This window comes from Anser brachyrhynchus (genome assembly GCF_964034855.1).
Source record: "Anser brachyrhynchus genome assembly, chromosome: 18".
Lineage (NCBI taxonomy): Eukaryota > Metazoa > Chordata > Aves > Anseriformes > Anatidae > Anser > Anser brachyrhynchus.
Window position 1 is genome coordinate 4,467,506 of NC_137711.1, and position 16,104 is coordinate 4,483,609.

At 44.0% G+C, this 16,104-nt stretch overlaps 1 protein-coding gene across 3 annotated transcripts in view; it reads left to right on the forward strand.

Moving 5' to 3' along the window:
* The window catches only part of COPRS (coordinator of PRMT5 and differentiation stimulator), a 175,753-nt gene that overhangs the window by 36,409 nt on the left and 123,240 nt on the right, over positions 1 to 16,104 (forward strand). Inside the window, exon 4 of one of the 3 annotated variants that reach the window (XM_080561269.1) lies at positions 2,910 to 4,765. The exons of the other annotated variants lie outside the window; for them this stretch is intronic. Within the exon in view, the coding sequence (XP_080417395.1) occupies positions 2,910 to 2,974 (65 nt within the window). The 3' untranslated portion in view covers positions 2,975 to 4,765. Of the gene's footprint in view, positions 1 to 2,909; positions 4,766 to 16,104 lie in introns of those variants that run through there. 3 annotated transcript variants of the gene reach the window in all.

Here is a 16,104-nt window from a genome sequence, read left to right on the forward strand (position 1 = left end):
CAACACCTACTGAAGGACAGCGTTTCCCAGTGACTTCTGTGGATATTGGCTCAAGCTCAGCTTCCTTCAGGAGCGGTGTACCGCTGCCTTTTGCTAACATCATCTGTCTGTGTGTGCTCTCCTGTCCGTTGGCTCTGAGGGGAAACGGGTCTGCGTAACTAACTATTAGTGCTTCTTTTTTATGATGTCCTGGAGCATCATACTGACAGGGCAGGGAATTCTATCCAGCGGTCAATACAGGAGGAAATGATGCCATCCCTCTTCCCCTGAATTTAGCAGGGATCATCTGAGCAGCCCCAGGGACCCAAGGAGAACTTGGCCAGTCTGCATGTCAGCGCTAGGATTATCGGGTAGGACTCAGAGCGCTGCACCTCAGTGTCGCTGCAGACTGGTGCCTAATTCCCTCCTCCCTTGCCTACTGTTTTTTAAATTCCCAACGTTAGTAGATCTCAACTGCTTTTCCAGACCTGTGGCCGAGGCATGATGTGTGCAATTTTCCATTCATTCCCACTGAGCACAGTGTGGGAGGTTTATCTATGGCGTTCAGCAATACAGCACTTTCCTAGGTAGGGTTTCTGCATTTCAGAATTCTTCTGAATTGCAGAATTCTTCTGCATTTCTGAAAACAGGTTCATGGTACACCTCATATCGACGGCAAAGGAGGGCTGCTTTCCATTTTCTTACTCACCACAGTAAGTGGTGGCTCATGGGCTGAGCCTCTGCATTGTTTTTTATCAGTAATGTGACATTGTCACACTACAAATATTTTGTTTTATATATATATATATATTTATTTATTAAAAACTCAAGTGTGCTTTGAGCATGCAGGATAAAAAATCTAGACAATCAGCACCACATATTCGCAATCAGCATTTCCCCAAAACCAAAGGTCACAAATTGTCTTAGAAGACAGCTTGAAGAATCATAGAATTGTGGAATCATTAAAGTTGCACAAGACCTCCGAGACCACCTCTGAATCATGTCCCTAAGCACCACGGGAAGATGCAGATCTCAGTCATGAGCACAACAGGGAAGGGAGCATTGAGATAACCATTAAGGAGGGTGTTGAAGAAAGGCAAAGAGTTCCAGTGGGAACTGGTCCTTGGAGGTAATATAGGAGTGAAGCAGGGGTTTTCCTCTACACATCCTTGCATGACATAGGAGTGAGACCTTCAGGAAGTCTGGAGTTCATTCCTGTGCTGGACTTGACTTCTGTTTTCTCTGTAGCAAAGCTTGGGTGGCGTTACCTCCCTTCATTTTGCAAACCTGGCTCCACAAGGTTCTAACTCCTGGGCAGTGTCCTTTGACTTTTGAACAGAAGAGAAATCTGTGTGCAGATAAAATGCATGGGGAACCTTATGGCCTGGCAGGTGGAGAGTCCCAAAGAGTAAAATTGGAGCTGCCAAAGAAATGTTTGGCTTCCTTGAAATGCTGCACAATGGGGCATTTGTTTCAGTACTGATACCTGAGGTATTTTAAACTGACATGGCTTAATTTAAACCTCCCTGCTGTATGCACATTTGCATGTTTGCACGGATTAGCAACCCACGCAGCTGCATGTTTGCACACACAACTACTTGGGCCAGCTGTTTCGGCCTCCACACTGCCAGCTATATTGATTTCTTTAATTCTTCTGTGGGCTCCTGAATAATGTGTGTCAAATGCAGAACTTGGTTCTGCTTTCTGAAAATAATGTCATCTAACGTAGCTGCCCTGTAAAGGACATTATTACCTTTTGGCTAGAGGAAAATCAGCGTTCTGTGTTTGTGTGCTGGTCTGCATTGCCTGCCCCTTTCATTTTACTTTCCTGTCTGAGTTGGAACTGATGGACTTAATAATGTCAATAAACACACTAGCGTTTTTACTCCATATGGAGTAAAAACCTTAAAATCATTGTAAGTCAAAATAGATATGAGGTGTTATTTTTAAGTAGCAGAAGCAGAAGTGGTGGATGTATGGTTTGTAATCAGTCCTTCATTGCCATGAGTGATGGTTAGGAATAACGTGCTGAAATCACTGTGGTTACAGACAATTGCGTTTAGCCTACGTTCTTCTTTAAAACAGCAACATGCACACGTGGTGAAGAATTAAAACAGAAATCCTCCAGATACATTAGATCGTTATTTTGAAAATTTGTGTATGCAAGGACTGATCTTGCAATCTCCATGCAACCAAATCTCACTTACTTCATTCCTAATATAGCAAAGATAAATTCGATTTTCTGCGCCGTTAGTCATTGTGTGCCATCTACGCTGGGGAACTTCTGTACTTGCCCCTTCTTTTTGCTAAAACTGAAATGATTATGCATAAGAACAGTAAGACTGTTGTATAAATAGCCTTTTCTTCCTCTCCAGTGTTAATACTCCTCCTGCCCATCTGATTGTCACCTCAGTCATCTGTTCTCGGAATTTCCTAATCCTGGCTATGGAACTACAACTGCCCTTTACAGAGCTGAATTTAATTATCCTCTTTCACAGGTCTTTCCGAAGCTGTGTATTTGTTCGTCCAGCTGTCTGACATCCATAAAAAAAAAAAAAAAAGGTTTGCTTCCTCTAACCAAAGCTGTTTGTAACTGTGTAAGGGATAGTTGGTACTGAAGTCACAAATTATGTAAAAATGTTCTTGTGTCATAATGCCTAACATATGTGAGCGGCTCTGCCCTCCCGTGGATGCAAAGAGAACTCAGCTGCATGCCCGGTCCCCGCACCACTGAGACGTCACAAATGGTTTCAGTCAAGAGTCCGTGTTTATGGGGCTGGGGAGCCTGCATCCTGGCCTTCCCCAGCATTAAATACTACTTCACAAGAGCATCGAGTCAGCCTTGTGGTTTGCTGGAACAGTTTCCTCTCTTGAATCTTGGTCCTATTTTCATTTCCTGCGTTTTCTCCTCCTTCCCCATCCCCTCTGAGGCATGGACGCCCAGCCTGTGCTCGCCCTCTGGAGAGCAGCCTCTCGGAGCCAGCCTGCTGCCTGACGGGACACCGAGCGCTCCCTGGAAGAGATGCTGCTGCAGCGTGTCTGTGCGTCAGTGTTTAGGTGCGCTGAATTTGAAGTAATGTGTGTTAGTGTACCAAAGCATACTTGTTCCTGAACACAGCATATTAATGTGGTTTATTTTGAATTCTAATCAACCGCTTAACCAAGTTAAACTGCTTTAAGCTGTCTCAGTCTGTCCTTGCTTTTCCCATGATTAGCAGTGCTTTCTCTTTCTTTCTTTACTTCTCTTCCAACCCTTCCAATTTTTTGGGAGATGCCAAGGAAAGTCTGAATAAATCTTTTGTTTCTCTGGGAGGAAAACCAAAATTAGAACTAGCGTTAGGTGATGTTCTAGGCCAGGTGAGCAGCACCATCCAACTATGTTGGTGCTGCTGCTGGTGTCCAGCACGTGAAAAGGGGAGGGGAGGATTCATTGAGGATGGATGTACAGTTTTTTCCATCATCCTACCAAGCTTCCTCCAAAAGAGCCAAGATTGCTGACATGAGTAGAAGCTTGACCTGCAGGCAGCAGTGCCAAGTAATGCTGGCAATGTGTTTTACACAAGGGTGTGCTATCCTCGGCATTTTTCCCGAGCTAGATCATTCCCACAAAAACAGCTCTCTCCCCTCGCAAACGTAGACTGCAGTAGAGAGCTTGGTCTGCAAGCTCTGATTTGATCAAACATGCCCAGCAGAAGACAAAATGGAATGGCAGCTTTGCAACTTTAAAACGTGTCTATTTCCTTTCGAACCACGTAAATCAGAAATGGTAGGCTCTTCTTGCTTAGAGGTACTGAAGTTGTACGCGATAAATTTTGCATGGCAGGAAGAACATGCTGTGTCAGTGTGTCACTGGATTTGATAATTCACAGATCAGACTCAACAAAAATATTTATTACCTGGATTTACTTGTCGTGAAATTGCCTTAAAATATGGGTAGAAAAAATACCAAGTAATGCAAAAAAAAAAAAAAGAAGGAAAATGCATTATTGGATTAACAAAATAAAGAGTCTTTTGGAATTAGTTATTTTATATCCTTTATTTATGTAGGTAGATTCAGTTTCTTTTACATTACTCTATCCATAAATCAGCGAACTATATACCTTAGCCCAGAAGGATGCTCTCGGGAATTTCTCCCGTGGTAGTAGGAATGAACAACTTAGAGAAAAGACTGTGAGGATTTGCAGTGTCCCTTTGATTATGCTGGTGGCTTGTGGGCTTGTATTAGAGTGCAGATTTTAACAGTGAATACATTTTTGAATTTGATAATATTTTGTAATTTAAAAAATGTGAATAAGAGATGCTACAATAGTTAGGATAGAAATTGAGGCAGTCATTGATGAGTAGTTGAAAGTATTTTGGCAGAGTGGTAAAGCTGGAGCTTTACTCCATGCTCATCCTGAAGGCCACTTTTATTCAACCAGTGCAGTAATGTGCTGGTGGAATCTAATACTTGTCCTGACTCAGCATCCTGACCCATGTGGGGAATTAATTTTTTTTTTTTCAGTTCAGTGCTCAAACAAACATGCAAAGGAATCTTTTGGTATTCAACTCCCTTCCTCCATGTTTTTCCCACAGAAACAAAGTGCTTCATTTTCAGCAATGTCCTTTTTTTGTGTCTATGCCTGGAAAAATACTTAGCTGCACTTTTAAACATGTAATTTCTAACCAAAATTCTGAGCACTTTTCAGATTTCAGTTAACCCAAAACATTCAGGGTGTTTTGTTGTTGTTTCATTGGTTTTTTTTTGGAAGCCATCTGTCATGTGAAGGGAGCAAACTCTTTTTAACAGGGCAGTGGAGGGCATTTAAGCATACATGTCAGGAAAGATGAGTCCAAATAAAAGCCAGAGGTACGTTCTTCCACAACTGATGGGATTGCAGCTGAAGTGGGTGATTGGCGCTCACTCCATCCTGGTCTGGCCTACGGCAGGTTACAAGAAACAAAACCCTGAAAATGTAATCCTCTCCTTCTTTGCCCTCTCCTTTCCTGCATGGTCCCTGAGTTATTTTCTGTGGTGGATTCTCTTGTTCGTAGCTTAGTGTAACCTGCAGAGTGCTGTGCTGTATCAAACTCTCCTGTCCTCTTAATACTAATTCAACTGAATCACTAAGTCAATTTCAGGAGAAACTGCATGGGTATAGAATACCAATCTCATTTTCCTTCTTTCTTTTTTTTTTTTTCTTTTTTTAACCTATTGTATCAGCATATAAAGTCCTACAGTATTGGTGGGATGGTTAATAAAGACTTACCATTTTTGAATGAGTGCACTAAATACGAGAACAATATGGGAAGGTGCCCATTCATGAGGAACCAAATGGCTGTACAGGAAGGCTTGCTCCTTACCTGGCAGGAGCTCGCAGGATGCTGAAAACACAGAGGCCTGGCAGGAGGCCGGGATGACACTTAAAATGGACCCTGTTGAAGAGGACTTTTCTCTCCCAGTATAGCAGTGCGGAGGCATGTAGTGTCAGATTTGCATTCATCTCTGCTCTGTCTCCTCGGGAAGCACCCAAACTCTCCAGCCCCTGTTTGTGGAACTGCTTGTGCTGCATCCTGACGGGAAGCCTGGAGGGTGCCAGTGATTTTCCGTGGCATGGAAGAATGCTTTGAGGTATTCCAGAGTGAACCCACTGGAGGCTGTCAGATGCTTTTCTTGATCTGTGTGATACTGACGATGATGATTTATTTTCTTTTCAGTGATGTCTCTTATGGTAAATCTGCTGAATAAGTATGATCTTATTTCCCCTTCAACCTTTCCCTTTGTTCTGTTCAGTATGAGAACATAGAAGACTGATTGACTGCTAAAAGGCACAACTTGCCTCAAGCATTTTTCCTAGTGTATTTTTTTTCTGTCAAATCATTTTCTTATTGTTATGGAGGCTTTTCCTGGTCATCTCCCTGGCTGAAGGATTTAACTCTATCAGGCATGCCAGGCTTTCACCATTTTAACATCTACTATTTAAATTAAGGGTCCTCTTACTCTCTCAGCTTTTCTCTCCCTTTTTCCACTGTTTTGTTTGCAACAGCAGTGAAGAGTTCCAGCAGAAATGCTGAGCCAAATTCCTTGCTGATACAAAACAGAGTTGGGGATTTTTTTAATGGCAAAGATCTGGATCATTTGATCTTACCTGTCCATGTAGAAACTACAGTTTTTAAAAAGTGGATTGGAAAACGAGACCCAGAGATGTTGATGACTTGCTAAGGTCCCACACAAAGTTGGTTGCATGGCAAGGAATAAAGCTGATGCACGTCTGTCCTCCCCGTCTTCCTGTGATGCTTACTAGATATTAACAGAACTTTGCAGTTTCCTCAGCGAAGAAAAGTCTTAAAGACTTCTGTAGGTAGAGAAGAGCCTCGCAGGGTTGCAGCAGAGATTGTTTTCCCCCTTTTTGCAGACTCAGGAAGTGAGGAACTTGATCTGACCTTCCTTGCTTTGGGTTTCATTCCCAAGCTCAGGTGGCTGATTGGTTGCGGGGCCAAAAGCAGGACCAGGGACTCGCTGGCATGGTGCAGAGCAGCAGCCTGCGTGCTCGCCATGCATTTATCATTAGCCTTTTACTGCACGTCTGCAGAGGGACAGTGGTGTAGGCGAGCACTTCCCATGTGCAGAGTCCCAGCCCTGGAGATCCAGGGTCTGGGTTCTGCAAGTGCCCTTCCTGGAGATGCTCATCGCAGGGAGCTGGGAGAGCAAATGCTGCTGACTGCCAGGACTTGTGTCCTCAAACTTGTGTGGAGACTTGAGCACAGAGTGTTTGCACATCTCTGCATCCTTTCTGACTGAGTCTTGGGCTGGTCGGGTGCTCCTCCTTTGTGTCTGGTTCTGCTGAAGTCAGTCCCCATGTTGTTTTCCAGAAGGCACATCTAGTCTATAAATACAAATTATTTGCTTTTCCTGTTTGCTGTTTTTTGTCCCTCACACTTCTTCCATCTGAGTTCAGCCATTTACAAATTAGTATTCATTAGAAACTTGAGCAGCTCCATCCTGAGGAGAGGAGGGGGGAAAAAAAGCCTCTGGTGAGCCAAAACTTACTCATCCCATCCTGTTTTTCTGCCTTCTAAGAAAAATGTATATGGTTTAATCAGAATTCCCAAGTGACCCATAAGCTGGGTCTAGCTGTGGTAATCAGAGCCTTGTACTGGAGCCTGGCTGTCAGGGGTGGTTGTTAGAACAATTGATGCAGCAGACATCTGTCTCAGCTGAACTCTGTACCTCTGGGAAGAAAGTGAGCGTTCATTTGTATACAGAACATGGGAACAGGAGAGGCTCCACAATTTAATGATAGTTGCCATCTTTCTTTAACGAGCTATCGTGATATTTCATTAAAATAACATACGTGCTTTGAACTGTCACGTTTCTGCACAAGGCATTGCTTTAGTAGCTGGAGGACAAGTCGCTGCATTGCACAGGATGCAGGACTTCTGCAACTCATTGGTCTGTGGCTGAGTGGCATGTGGGGATAATTTAGTGGGACAGAAAGATAATTTTTGCTTGTATAATTAGGGCTGTTTAAAATTTAAATATATAATAAAACTGTTTGTCCCCTCGTCTTTCAGAGAGAGATTTTCCTGATGCTTTTGGAAACAATTCATATTTCTAACTCTTCCACAAAGACTGTGCTTCTGGCGCTACAGAATTTTCAACAAATATCAAGCTCTTGAGTCAAACACGCAGAGGCCATCATGAGGTTGAAAAGCACACAAACAAACTATTGTTAAAATTTGCTGATGCTGCTGGCGTTGCCAAGGGGGCATCTTGTTGTTCTTTGCTCATATGATTTAAAGTAATGAGAAAACTCAGAATGTGACAAATCGGGAGGCAGATTGCGTGAAAGCACTGGGCCTTCCCTGCTGCCACTGAGCTGAGCCCCGTGCAGACATGCACACAGTGGGCCCGTGGCCAGACGGGCAAATGTTCTTTCAATACTTGGTAGCAGCAGTAAGGGAACAGAGGGATGATACTGGAGGAGTGGGAGTGGGGAGATCAGTTTGCAAAAGCTGAGGCCCTCAGTTATATTCATCATTTCAATATTAAGCAGTCCTAATCACATAAGCACAAATTATTTCTTTTTCTCAGTAAGTTATCATTATACTCAGCTCGCTCATATGACAATGATTGCAAAAATGCATTAAGCTGTGCAGCCAGATATTTTCTTTTTCCTTCTCCAAATGTATTACACTGTTTAAATGAGGCTACATTTTTGTGAACAATGTGTGTATCAATATAAAATGAATCATTCGCATTCTTCTCAGGCCTTTATTTAACACCTTCTTTGCTCAGCTTCTGAAATACAAGAATATGTCTTAGCCAATCTGTAGTGGAAGGGGTGCTATGCAAACAGCCCTCTGTACCCTGTCAACAAAACAATTTAAACATCTGTCTGAAGGCCTTCAGAACATCAGGAAATCAAGTGCATGAAACAGCACGCTTCCTTTTTGAGGACAAACTCTCTTCTCTGATAAAAACAGAAAGATGAAAAAGCTCCAGCAGAAACAACTTCCCTGGCTCTACTTCCAAGCCTAGAGGTGCACGAGGGTGCCTGCGCTCCCGCTGTGTGGGTGAATGACCCGTTACGAGTATTCCCGTGTTAATGCAGCAGCTGACGTGCACTCGGAGGTGACTGAGAGGAGCTGCCACCGAAGGTTTGGGGGCTGGAAGGTACTGGGTGCCGCCTGGGCACTGCGTGGACCCTGCAGGGGTGGAGGTGGCAGCTCCTCGCTGCGGGGGGAACGGCTGGAGCTGGGGGGCTGCCAGGGTTTTGAAGCGGAGGGGTTGGAGTCAAGCTTCTTCAGTGGCTGTGTTTCTGTCTGTCTGAGCCATCCGTGCTGCGATGCGTGTGTTGGTGTGGAAGTTTTTACTGGTGTTTTCGGTGTTTTTACTGGGGGGAAGTAGAGCACAGGCTGGCATGGATTTGCTTCAGGGTCATTCACAGCTGGACCGTGGCACTTCCAGGAGCTGGGGCAGTTTTTAACCTGAGCCTTCAAACATCCGACTTCCCATGGACAGGGCTATTCTGTACATGCTGCCCATGGAGCTGAATTAATCTCCTGATGAATTAGTTGCCTTTGAATTTGTTTTGGGGCCTTTTGTGCACTTTCTTTAAATGTAGGGCATTTCGGGTCCTACTGAGATGTCTGTGTGGTTGAAAATATATTGGCTCTGAAGATGCGTGCGTGGCTCATGTATCTTTGTGACTCCTTCTCCATGTTTTTGTTTTCAGTATTGTATTTTTCCAGTCCTACTGATTTCAGTCCCCTGTTCCTATCATAATACTCACGGTGTGTGTATTGGGCAGGGTGACCTGACTATTTCAAGCTTCAGTCTGGTTTACTTTTTTTTTTTGTCCGTTTAAACCATGTTACTGGAGATTGGTAGCCATGGTAACTCCCTTATCTGTGTTGAGAAATAAATACTAAAAATTGCTTTTTTTTTATTTTAACCTATTTATATATAAAAATGCAGAAGCAAATAAAACCTCCAGTATATGACTCACTTCATATTTTGAAGTCTCCACTACTTCTGTTAAATGTGGAACCAAATAATCTGAAAATATTAAAGCAAACTCTGCTGCTTTTCAAGGCATTCAACGTGCGCAGGAGGGCTCTGGCCATGCTCAGCCCATGTTGGCTTTCGGATGGCGAGGAGGCGCGAGCAGCTCCCCAGGGACCTTGCTGGGCGTGAGCGCAGGAGGAGCTCCAGGAGGAGCCGCATCTGGGGAGAAGGCTTGGGCTGAACTTTTCCATATTTCATGTCTGTCAGTCAGGCTATCTGACGAAAGGGCCTGTGTTTTCCATGCCTTTGAGTCAGCTCTTTGCTGTGGAGTAGGCTGAGAAATGCACCTGCTGTCAGTTAATTTAACAGAAACCCTTCCAGGATGGAATTGCTGTGGGTCTAGAAATCTTTGCTTAATTACTGAACCTTGATAGCCTAAGACTAGTGCATAATTCAGTGATTCCTCATAAAGAAAATCAATGTTTTTATTTCAAGTCCCACATAGGAAAAACCCTGCAAATTGCTTCAAAAAAGCTTGCTTTACATTCATTATATGTGATGTAGGGCTGCAAAAATGCCTCCAGTTTTTACTGCCTGTGTGCCATTGACATTTAAAGACAATGTGCTATCAATTCCTCAGATTGCCACATACTCTGAAGGCCGTTGGGATCAGCAACAGGCAAAGTGACTCAGGCAGTCTCAAGGAATATCTCGTCTAAGATCTTCAGTTATTTTCCAGTAACTGGATTCCAGTTCTTGCTAAACTTGTCTGCCTTTTGGAAATGCTGAGCCTTCTGCCAGGTCATTCAGGCTAATTCATTTTTTCTCTCTCCTCCTACCTACCTATGGTGATACAAGGCTTTGCTGGAAGAGTGGTACCTTTTATCAGACCAATGGATATAATTGCTGGAAAGGGATGTGTAAGATTGGTCAATTCTGTGGTTGTGCCTTACTATCTTGATGTGTGTGCTCTTTTAATTCATTAATGTCAGCTTTCATGAGAAAAATGGAAGGTAAAGGTTTTCCCTGATGGTGTTTGGACAGTTGGAGCTGGCGATAGCGTATTTTAAATTCAGATAACATGCTGTTTTGCTTTTCGCATGCAATTTTTTTTTCTCTTCTTGGATTGGATAAGCATAACTTTTGGAATTTCAGTGAAAATGATTTTGCACATGAATTCTTCGAGTATATGCCAACATGATTAAAGTGTTCTTGTCAACATTCCTACTTACAACCTATTTGCTAGAATGGTCACATAGAACAAACACACAACAACAACAACAAAACATGTGGACTCAGTATGAAGAAAATTACTTTAAATTTTTTTCTATTCATAGAAATATTTGTTTAGGAGTAGCTCTATTCCAGTATCACTTCTATTTTCTATACATGATAGCGTGCATTTATTTTCCAGCAGGGCTCCTCCACGTGCTGTTCCATTGCTCACTGCCTCCTTCTATGTTTCTGATTCAATAATAAACTATTTTTGGTTCTTCTTTTCCTCTGCCTTAAGTTCAACCCTTACTAAGTGTCCATGCAGCTTTGCCCTCCCCCTGCAGCATGTGTCAGTGAGCAGTGATTTCTGGCTTGATTTTTGCATCTCTCCTTTTTACTAGTTCCCGTTGTTTCGCGTGGCAGAATGGCTCTGAAGCTCGCTCCGTGGCCATCGCTGTTCTGCCAGGCAGCGCTCCAAGTTCGGGACTCTGGCATCCAGTTGTGACAATGCTAGGCATGATGTTGAAGGATAAATGAGGAGCATCTGTTACTCCAGAAATGGGCTGCCCTTATATAGTCTGAGCTGATTAGCTGAACCGGGGTTTGAGAACTTGTGGAATGGCCTGGGAGCTGAGAGGCAGGCAGCAGTGTGTGTGCATTTACAAACACACATTTAATCTCGCATTTAATGAGTAAGGTATTTAATTTTTTCTCCCTATATGAAGGGAGACCTGAGCCCCAGAAGAGTAACTGTTGGCTTTGGTACTGTTTGAGCAATTATCTGCTGGTTACAAAAGAACAGGTTCCTGTGTGGCTGTGTTAAGGTGGGTTTGCTTCTCAGAGCAAGGTAAAGCATGAGCCCTGGTCTCCAGGTGGAGGTGCCATCTGACTGGATGGGGCTGCTCCAGGCACTGGGTCACTTGGCGGCAGAGCCCGGCACTCGCTGTCCCATTTGCCCTCTCCGTACGTGACCTTGGCCTCTGCAAAGTTCTGCTTTGGCTGGAGGAGCTGCTATTTTGTTTGAATTTCTTCCTTCAGGACAGGGGGAGCTTGCATTTCTTTGCAGGGACTTCCAACTGGAAAGAGAGCTCAGATGAGCTGCAGAAGGCTCAGCGCTGCTCACAGCAGTTGTAAGCGCGTTAGAAACTGTGCAGGGAGAAGAAAATTTGCTGTCATTCAGCAGAAGCTTCTTAGGCAGTTCTGGAGAAATCTTTACTCTTCCTTAGCAGCATCTCAAGTCCATCCTTGCAGCAGCAGAAGAGCAAAGAAGGAAATTCTTGCTTAAATCTCATGCGCTTCTTCGGAGTACCTTGTCCTGATATGTGCTATTTCATGCCCTTATGTGGAATCTGCCTGTCACTGATGCTGACGGATGCAGGATAAAGTGCACTTTCCTTTGGCTGTGCCAAGTGGATATGCAGCAGCGTGCTCAGCTAAAAAGGCTAGCTGCAGATTATACACAGAGCCAGGTCTGTCTGGGGGAGAGCTTTTCTCTCTTAAAAGTACCTGTTCAAAGTGTGCACGCACAGCTGCCTTGATGCAGATGTGATACTGGCCAGCAGCGTGGGGTAAGGCGGACGTGCTGAGCCTGACCCACACATCTACCTGGGATTTTCAAATCCAGAGTGATTGTTGAATTGTTTTCTGTTATAGACTGGAGCAGGGACTTTTAGTTTCCCGGTTTAATGGTTGTTTACTTAGGTCTGAAACCAGGGCCCAGGTTTTAGCTGTAGCAGCTAATCCTTGCTACTGAATAATGGGTGACTTTACGTAGCAAATATGTTACAAGATCTGAGGTCAGTGGATGGGAATGAAGAGCCAGAAAGGAGGTTTGTCACGTCTCTCTACTTGCCATAACAAGCCAAGCAGGGAGAGCCAAGTTTGAGCCCCGTCACAGAGCATGTACCATAGCTCTGGTGAGAGCTACTAGCGTCGAAGTTCACAGTCAATTATTTCCAGGGAGTAGATAGACATGGGAATCAGGCCAGTAGATGTTGCCTTTCTATTTCTAGATTTAAATAATTAGTAGGTGTTCATTTACTTTTGCAGACTTCTGGTACTGGATGAAAACACAGGCACAGTGCAGCAAAACACCATGCTTGGGAAATTTCTTCCCTTTAAATAATCATTTTCCTGTTTGCCAGCAGCACTGCTGTTTACAGCCTGAAGATTGCAGACAGATGGGTTCATTCAGTGTGAATTTCCAGGCAGTTTTCAACCTTTACTTTATTTTGAAGTGCCATGGGAAAAATAATCCCTGTTTTTGTGTGCTGGTTTTCATGTATGCAGTTGCAAACACTGGGTGCCAAGAATGCAAAGGATCCAAACCTACAGTAACTAACTAGGTCACCCTTGAAATGTTGTCACGTGTTTGGGCTTTTGCCTTTTTTTCTTTGTTGAGGCTGCAGAACGTAAGGGCTGAGCAAGAGGCAGAAAAGAAAAGTGCAGCTGTGCCTTATCTCTCCAGATCTTCCTTGATCTCATTAGTGTCTAGGAAATGGTAGACCCCAAAGAGGGGCTTATCAAGAATGCACTAACAAGAAGCTGCCAGTTGTGAACCAGTCCTTTGTAACAAGCAGGTAGTTGAATGGGAAAAAGTACTAAAGGCCAGATTCTGAATCCTAACTGGTCATTGATAGGGTCTTCATGAGCACTACTCAGACACACCACTGGCTTGTATTTTTTAGTTGGTGTTTCTAGGTTTGCACTGCTAATGCTTCAACAAGCTTGTGCAAAATTGCTGAGGTTTACGTTAGAAGTATGCACCTTCGGGGGTCCTTAGTTGGTGCCTGAGAATTGCTAAGCTCTGGCTATATGCAGAAATAGGCTGTGTACATCTGCCTGCTTGCTTCCGTTGTCCTTCTAGTTGTATGAAACATTTCTGTGCTTTCATGGGCTGGCAGCTCCAGTAGGGTAATGGGTGGGGGAGTCACTTGTGCAGGGCTCTGTCAGATAGGGGCTTCTTCCCTGCTGTAGCTTATCACTTTCTGCTGGGGAAACCGAGGCATGTCCCGGCCCTGCTTTAGGCTAAAAGTGCTGGAGGATGTGTGGTAGGGGTTTAAAAAGCAGTAACTGAACGTTATTGGCAGGGAGATTGGTGCTGGGGCAGAGGGGATGGTCCGTACCACTTATCTATTATGTTCTGAACCAACCACAGTTTTATTCCAACATGTTAAGGGAGACGGATTCCAGGACCTGAGGCATGAGTATCTCAAGTGGCCTTGTCTCGTCTGTCGGGAATCGAAGAGGCTGAGAGGCACTGCTGTCCCTGCTGCAAGATGCTCTGCAGCTGCATCTTCAGAGTGCATGTCCACAGCTGTGACCTGCAGTGCTTGTGGCACAGCAGCCTTCCTGCAGCACTCTGACTGACATGCTAAGCACAGCAGCCTGGAAATGAAATTCTGCAACGTGTGCTAGGGGGTTGGTCGCTGCTCTTGGCTATTGCTTTCTACAAAAAACCAAACCAAAACAAAAAAAAACAACAAACAAAACAAACAAAAAAAAAAACGAATTTTTGAAATGGATTCCATCTTGGTCCATTCCAACCCCAATCAATCACATTTAATTATCTGCCCAGGGCACAGGGTATCCATCAAATGCTGATAAATTCAATGAACATGCAGATTGTATCATCTTTTGTCATCAGTACCCTCTGTTCTTGGCATTCATGCTAAAGGGCTAGACTGTAGATATGTTGATTAGCAGATATGCTGATCAGTCATGAAAATTCATTTACAAAATGAATTTGGATTTGGAATGAATATGTTTTTTTTCCACCTCAGGCAAAGAGAGCCTGAATTCTTGATTACACATAATTATTTATACTCACATTTAGGCCATTTTATATACCCCCAAGGTGGTGTAAACTGGTATGAGTGTTAAATATGAGGTTAGATCTGAAGTGTTTAAGCATTTCAGTCAGTTGTTGGGTACTTGGAGACGGAGGCAGAGTGGGAGTTGCCTTTTTTTTAATTGTCTTTATGTATAAGCTGATTTATATATCATCTGCTGCTTTATTTTCTCTTTGGAAGCCTGATCAGGTGTAGCCCAACTGGTTCTTTAGATTTACTACTGGAAAGTGCGCTTGTCAGTAGCTATGGTTAAGGAACATTTTTTTGAAGCATGCATCCTCTCAGTTCTGAACTTAATGGAAACTCTGCTTGTTATTTCCTGAAGGACAGATGTCCCACTCTAGAAATCCCGGTGCAGGAGACTGCCTTGCGTCTCAGCTTGTGTTGCTGTGAATATCCCCTTCCACCTTTACTTCACACTGAAGTTGTGGGGATGCTCCTCTCTATTTTCCAGTGGTACTGGTGTCTTGGGGGTAATAAGGCTCCACGTGCTATGGGCTTTAAAAAACCCTTGCAAGACCAGTCACTTGGCATTCAAAGGAAATGTTTGCAATGTTCAGGAATGTCAGACTGTGGCGTGTGCCAGCACAGCTCAGCCAAGATTATGTCGCCTGGTGTTTCCACAACAAAATGACCTGCCCCAAGTTCAGTGTCTGCCATCGCAATACCTTGGGAGTCCCAATGGCTCAGTGCTCCTTCAAGTCTCAGTTTTGCCATTTAAACCCAGACGGTCCTTGGTTTCACTGTGCTAAAACCAGGTTTGTCCTGTGACTTTCTCTCCATTAGAGAAATTTAAGCAAGAGCAGTGCCTTAACCTACATCTCGAAACAAACCAAGAAAAATCCCCAAGCGGTTGGCTTTTTACCTAATCCAAATTTGCAAGATTTTACATATGTGCAAGAGATTTTTCTCCAATGCTTGTCTGGGAACCTTTCTCCCAGAAAATCCTGTTGGAGTTTCCTTAAGCCTGTCTCCAGCTGTCATTCACACTGAGCGGCAGCAGGGACTGGACCTTCCATCAGGCTGTGAGCGTATCTGTTGTGGAGGCCACTGAGTGTTAAGGGACGTATGAGCAACCTGGTGACATGCTGAGGTCCAGGACCTGAGAGTAAGCCCGTTCTGGACTGTCCCAGCTGCTGGCTCAGCCTCGCACTACTCGCTTAGGGTTACCGCACGTTATGGGCAGGCTGCCTGCTCACGTGCATGGTTTCGAGCCCTCGAGCTTCAGTCCTGCTTTTATGGCTATGGGGAACTGCCTTGGGCTTTGGGGGGCAGAAGGATTTGGCTGTGTGGTACATGCTGGTGATAGGGAGCTATCCTCCAACATGCTGTGTGCTTCTTTCTTTAACAGATTAGTGTTTATTTGATCTTCCCTTGGGTGTATGTTGTCCTCTTTTAATTGCAATTTTTTAGGCATTCATACCCCTTTGCTTAGCTCCTAAGTTTTGCTAATAAGTTCCTGATGTATGCCAAGATAGTGAAGATGATTAATGAAATTGTTACACTCTCAGATTCTTGTTCTAACGTGCTGTCTTTAGCTGGTTTCAAAGTTGGATGCATCTGCACTGT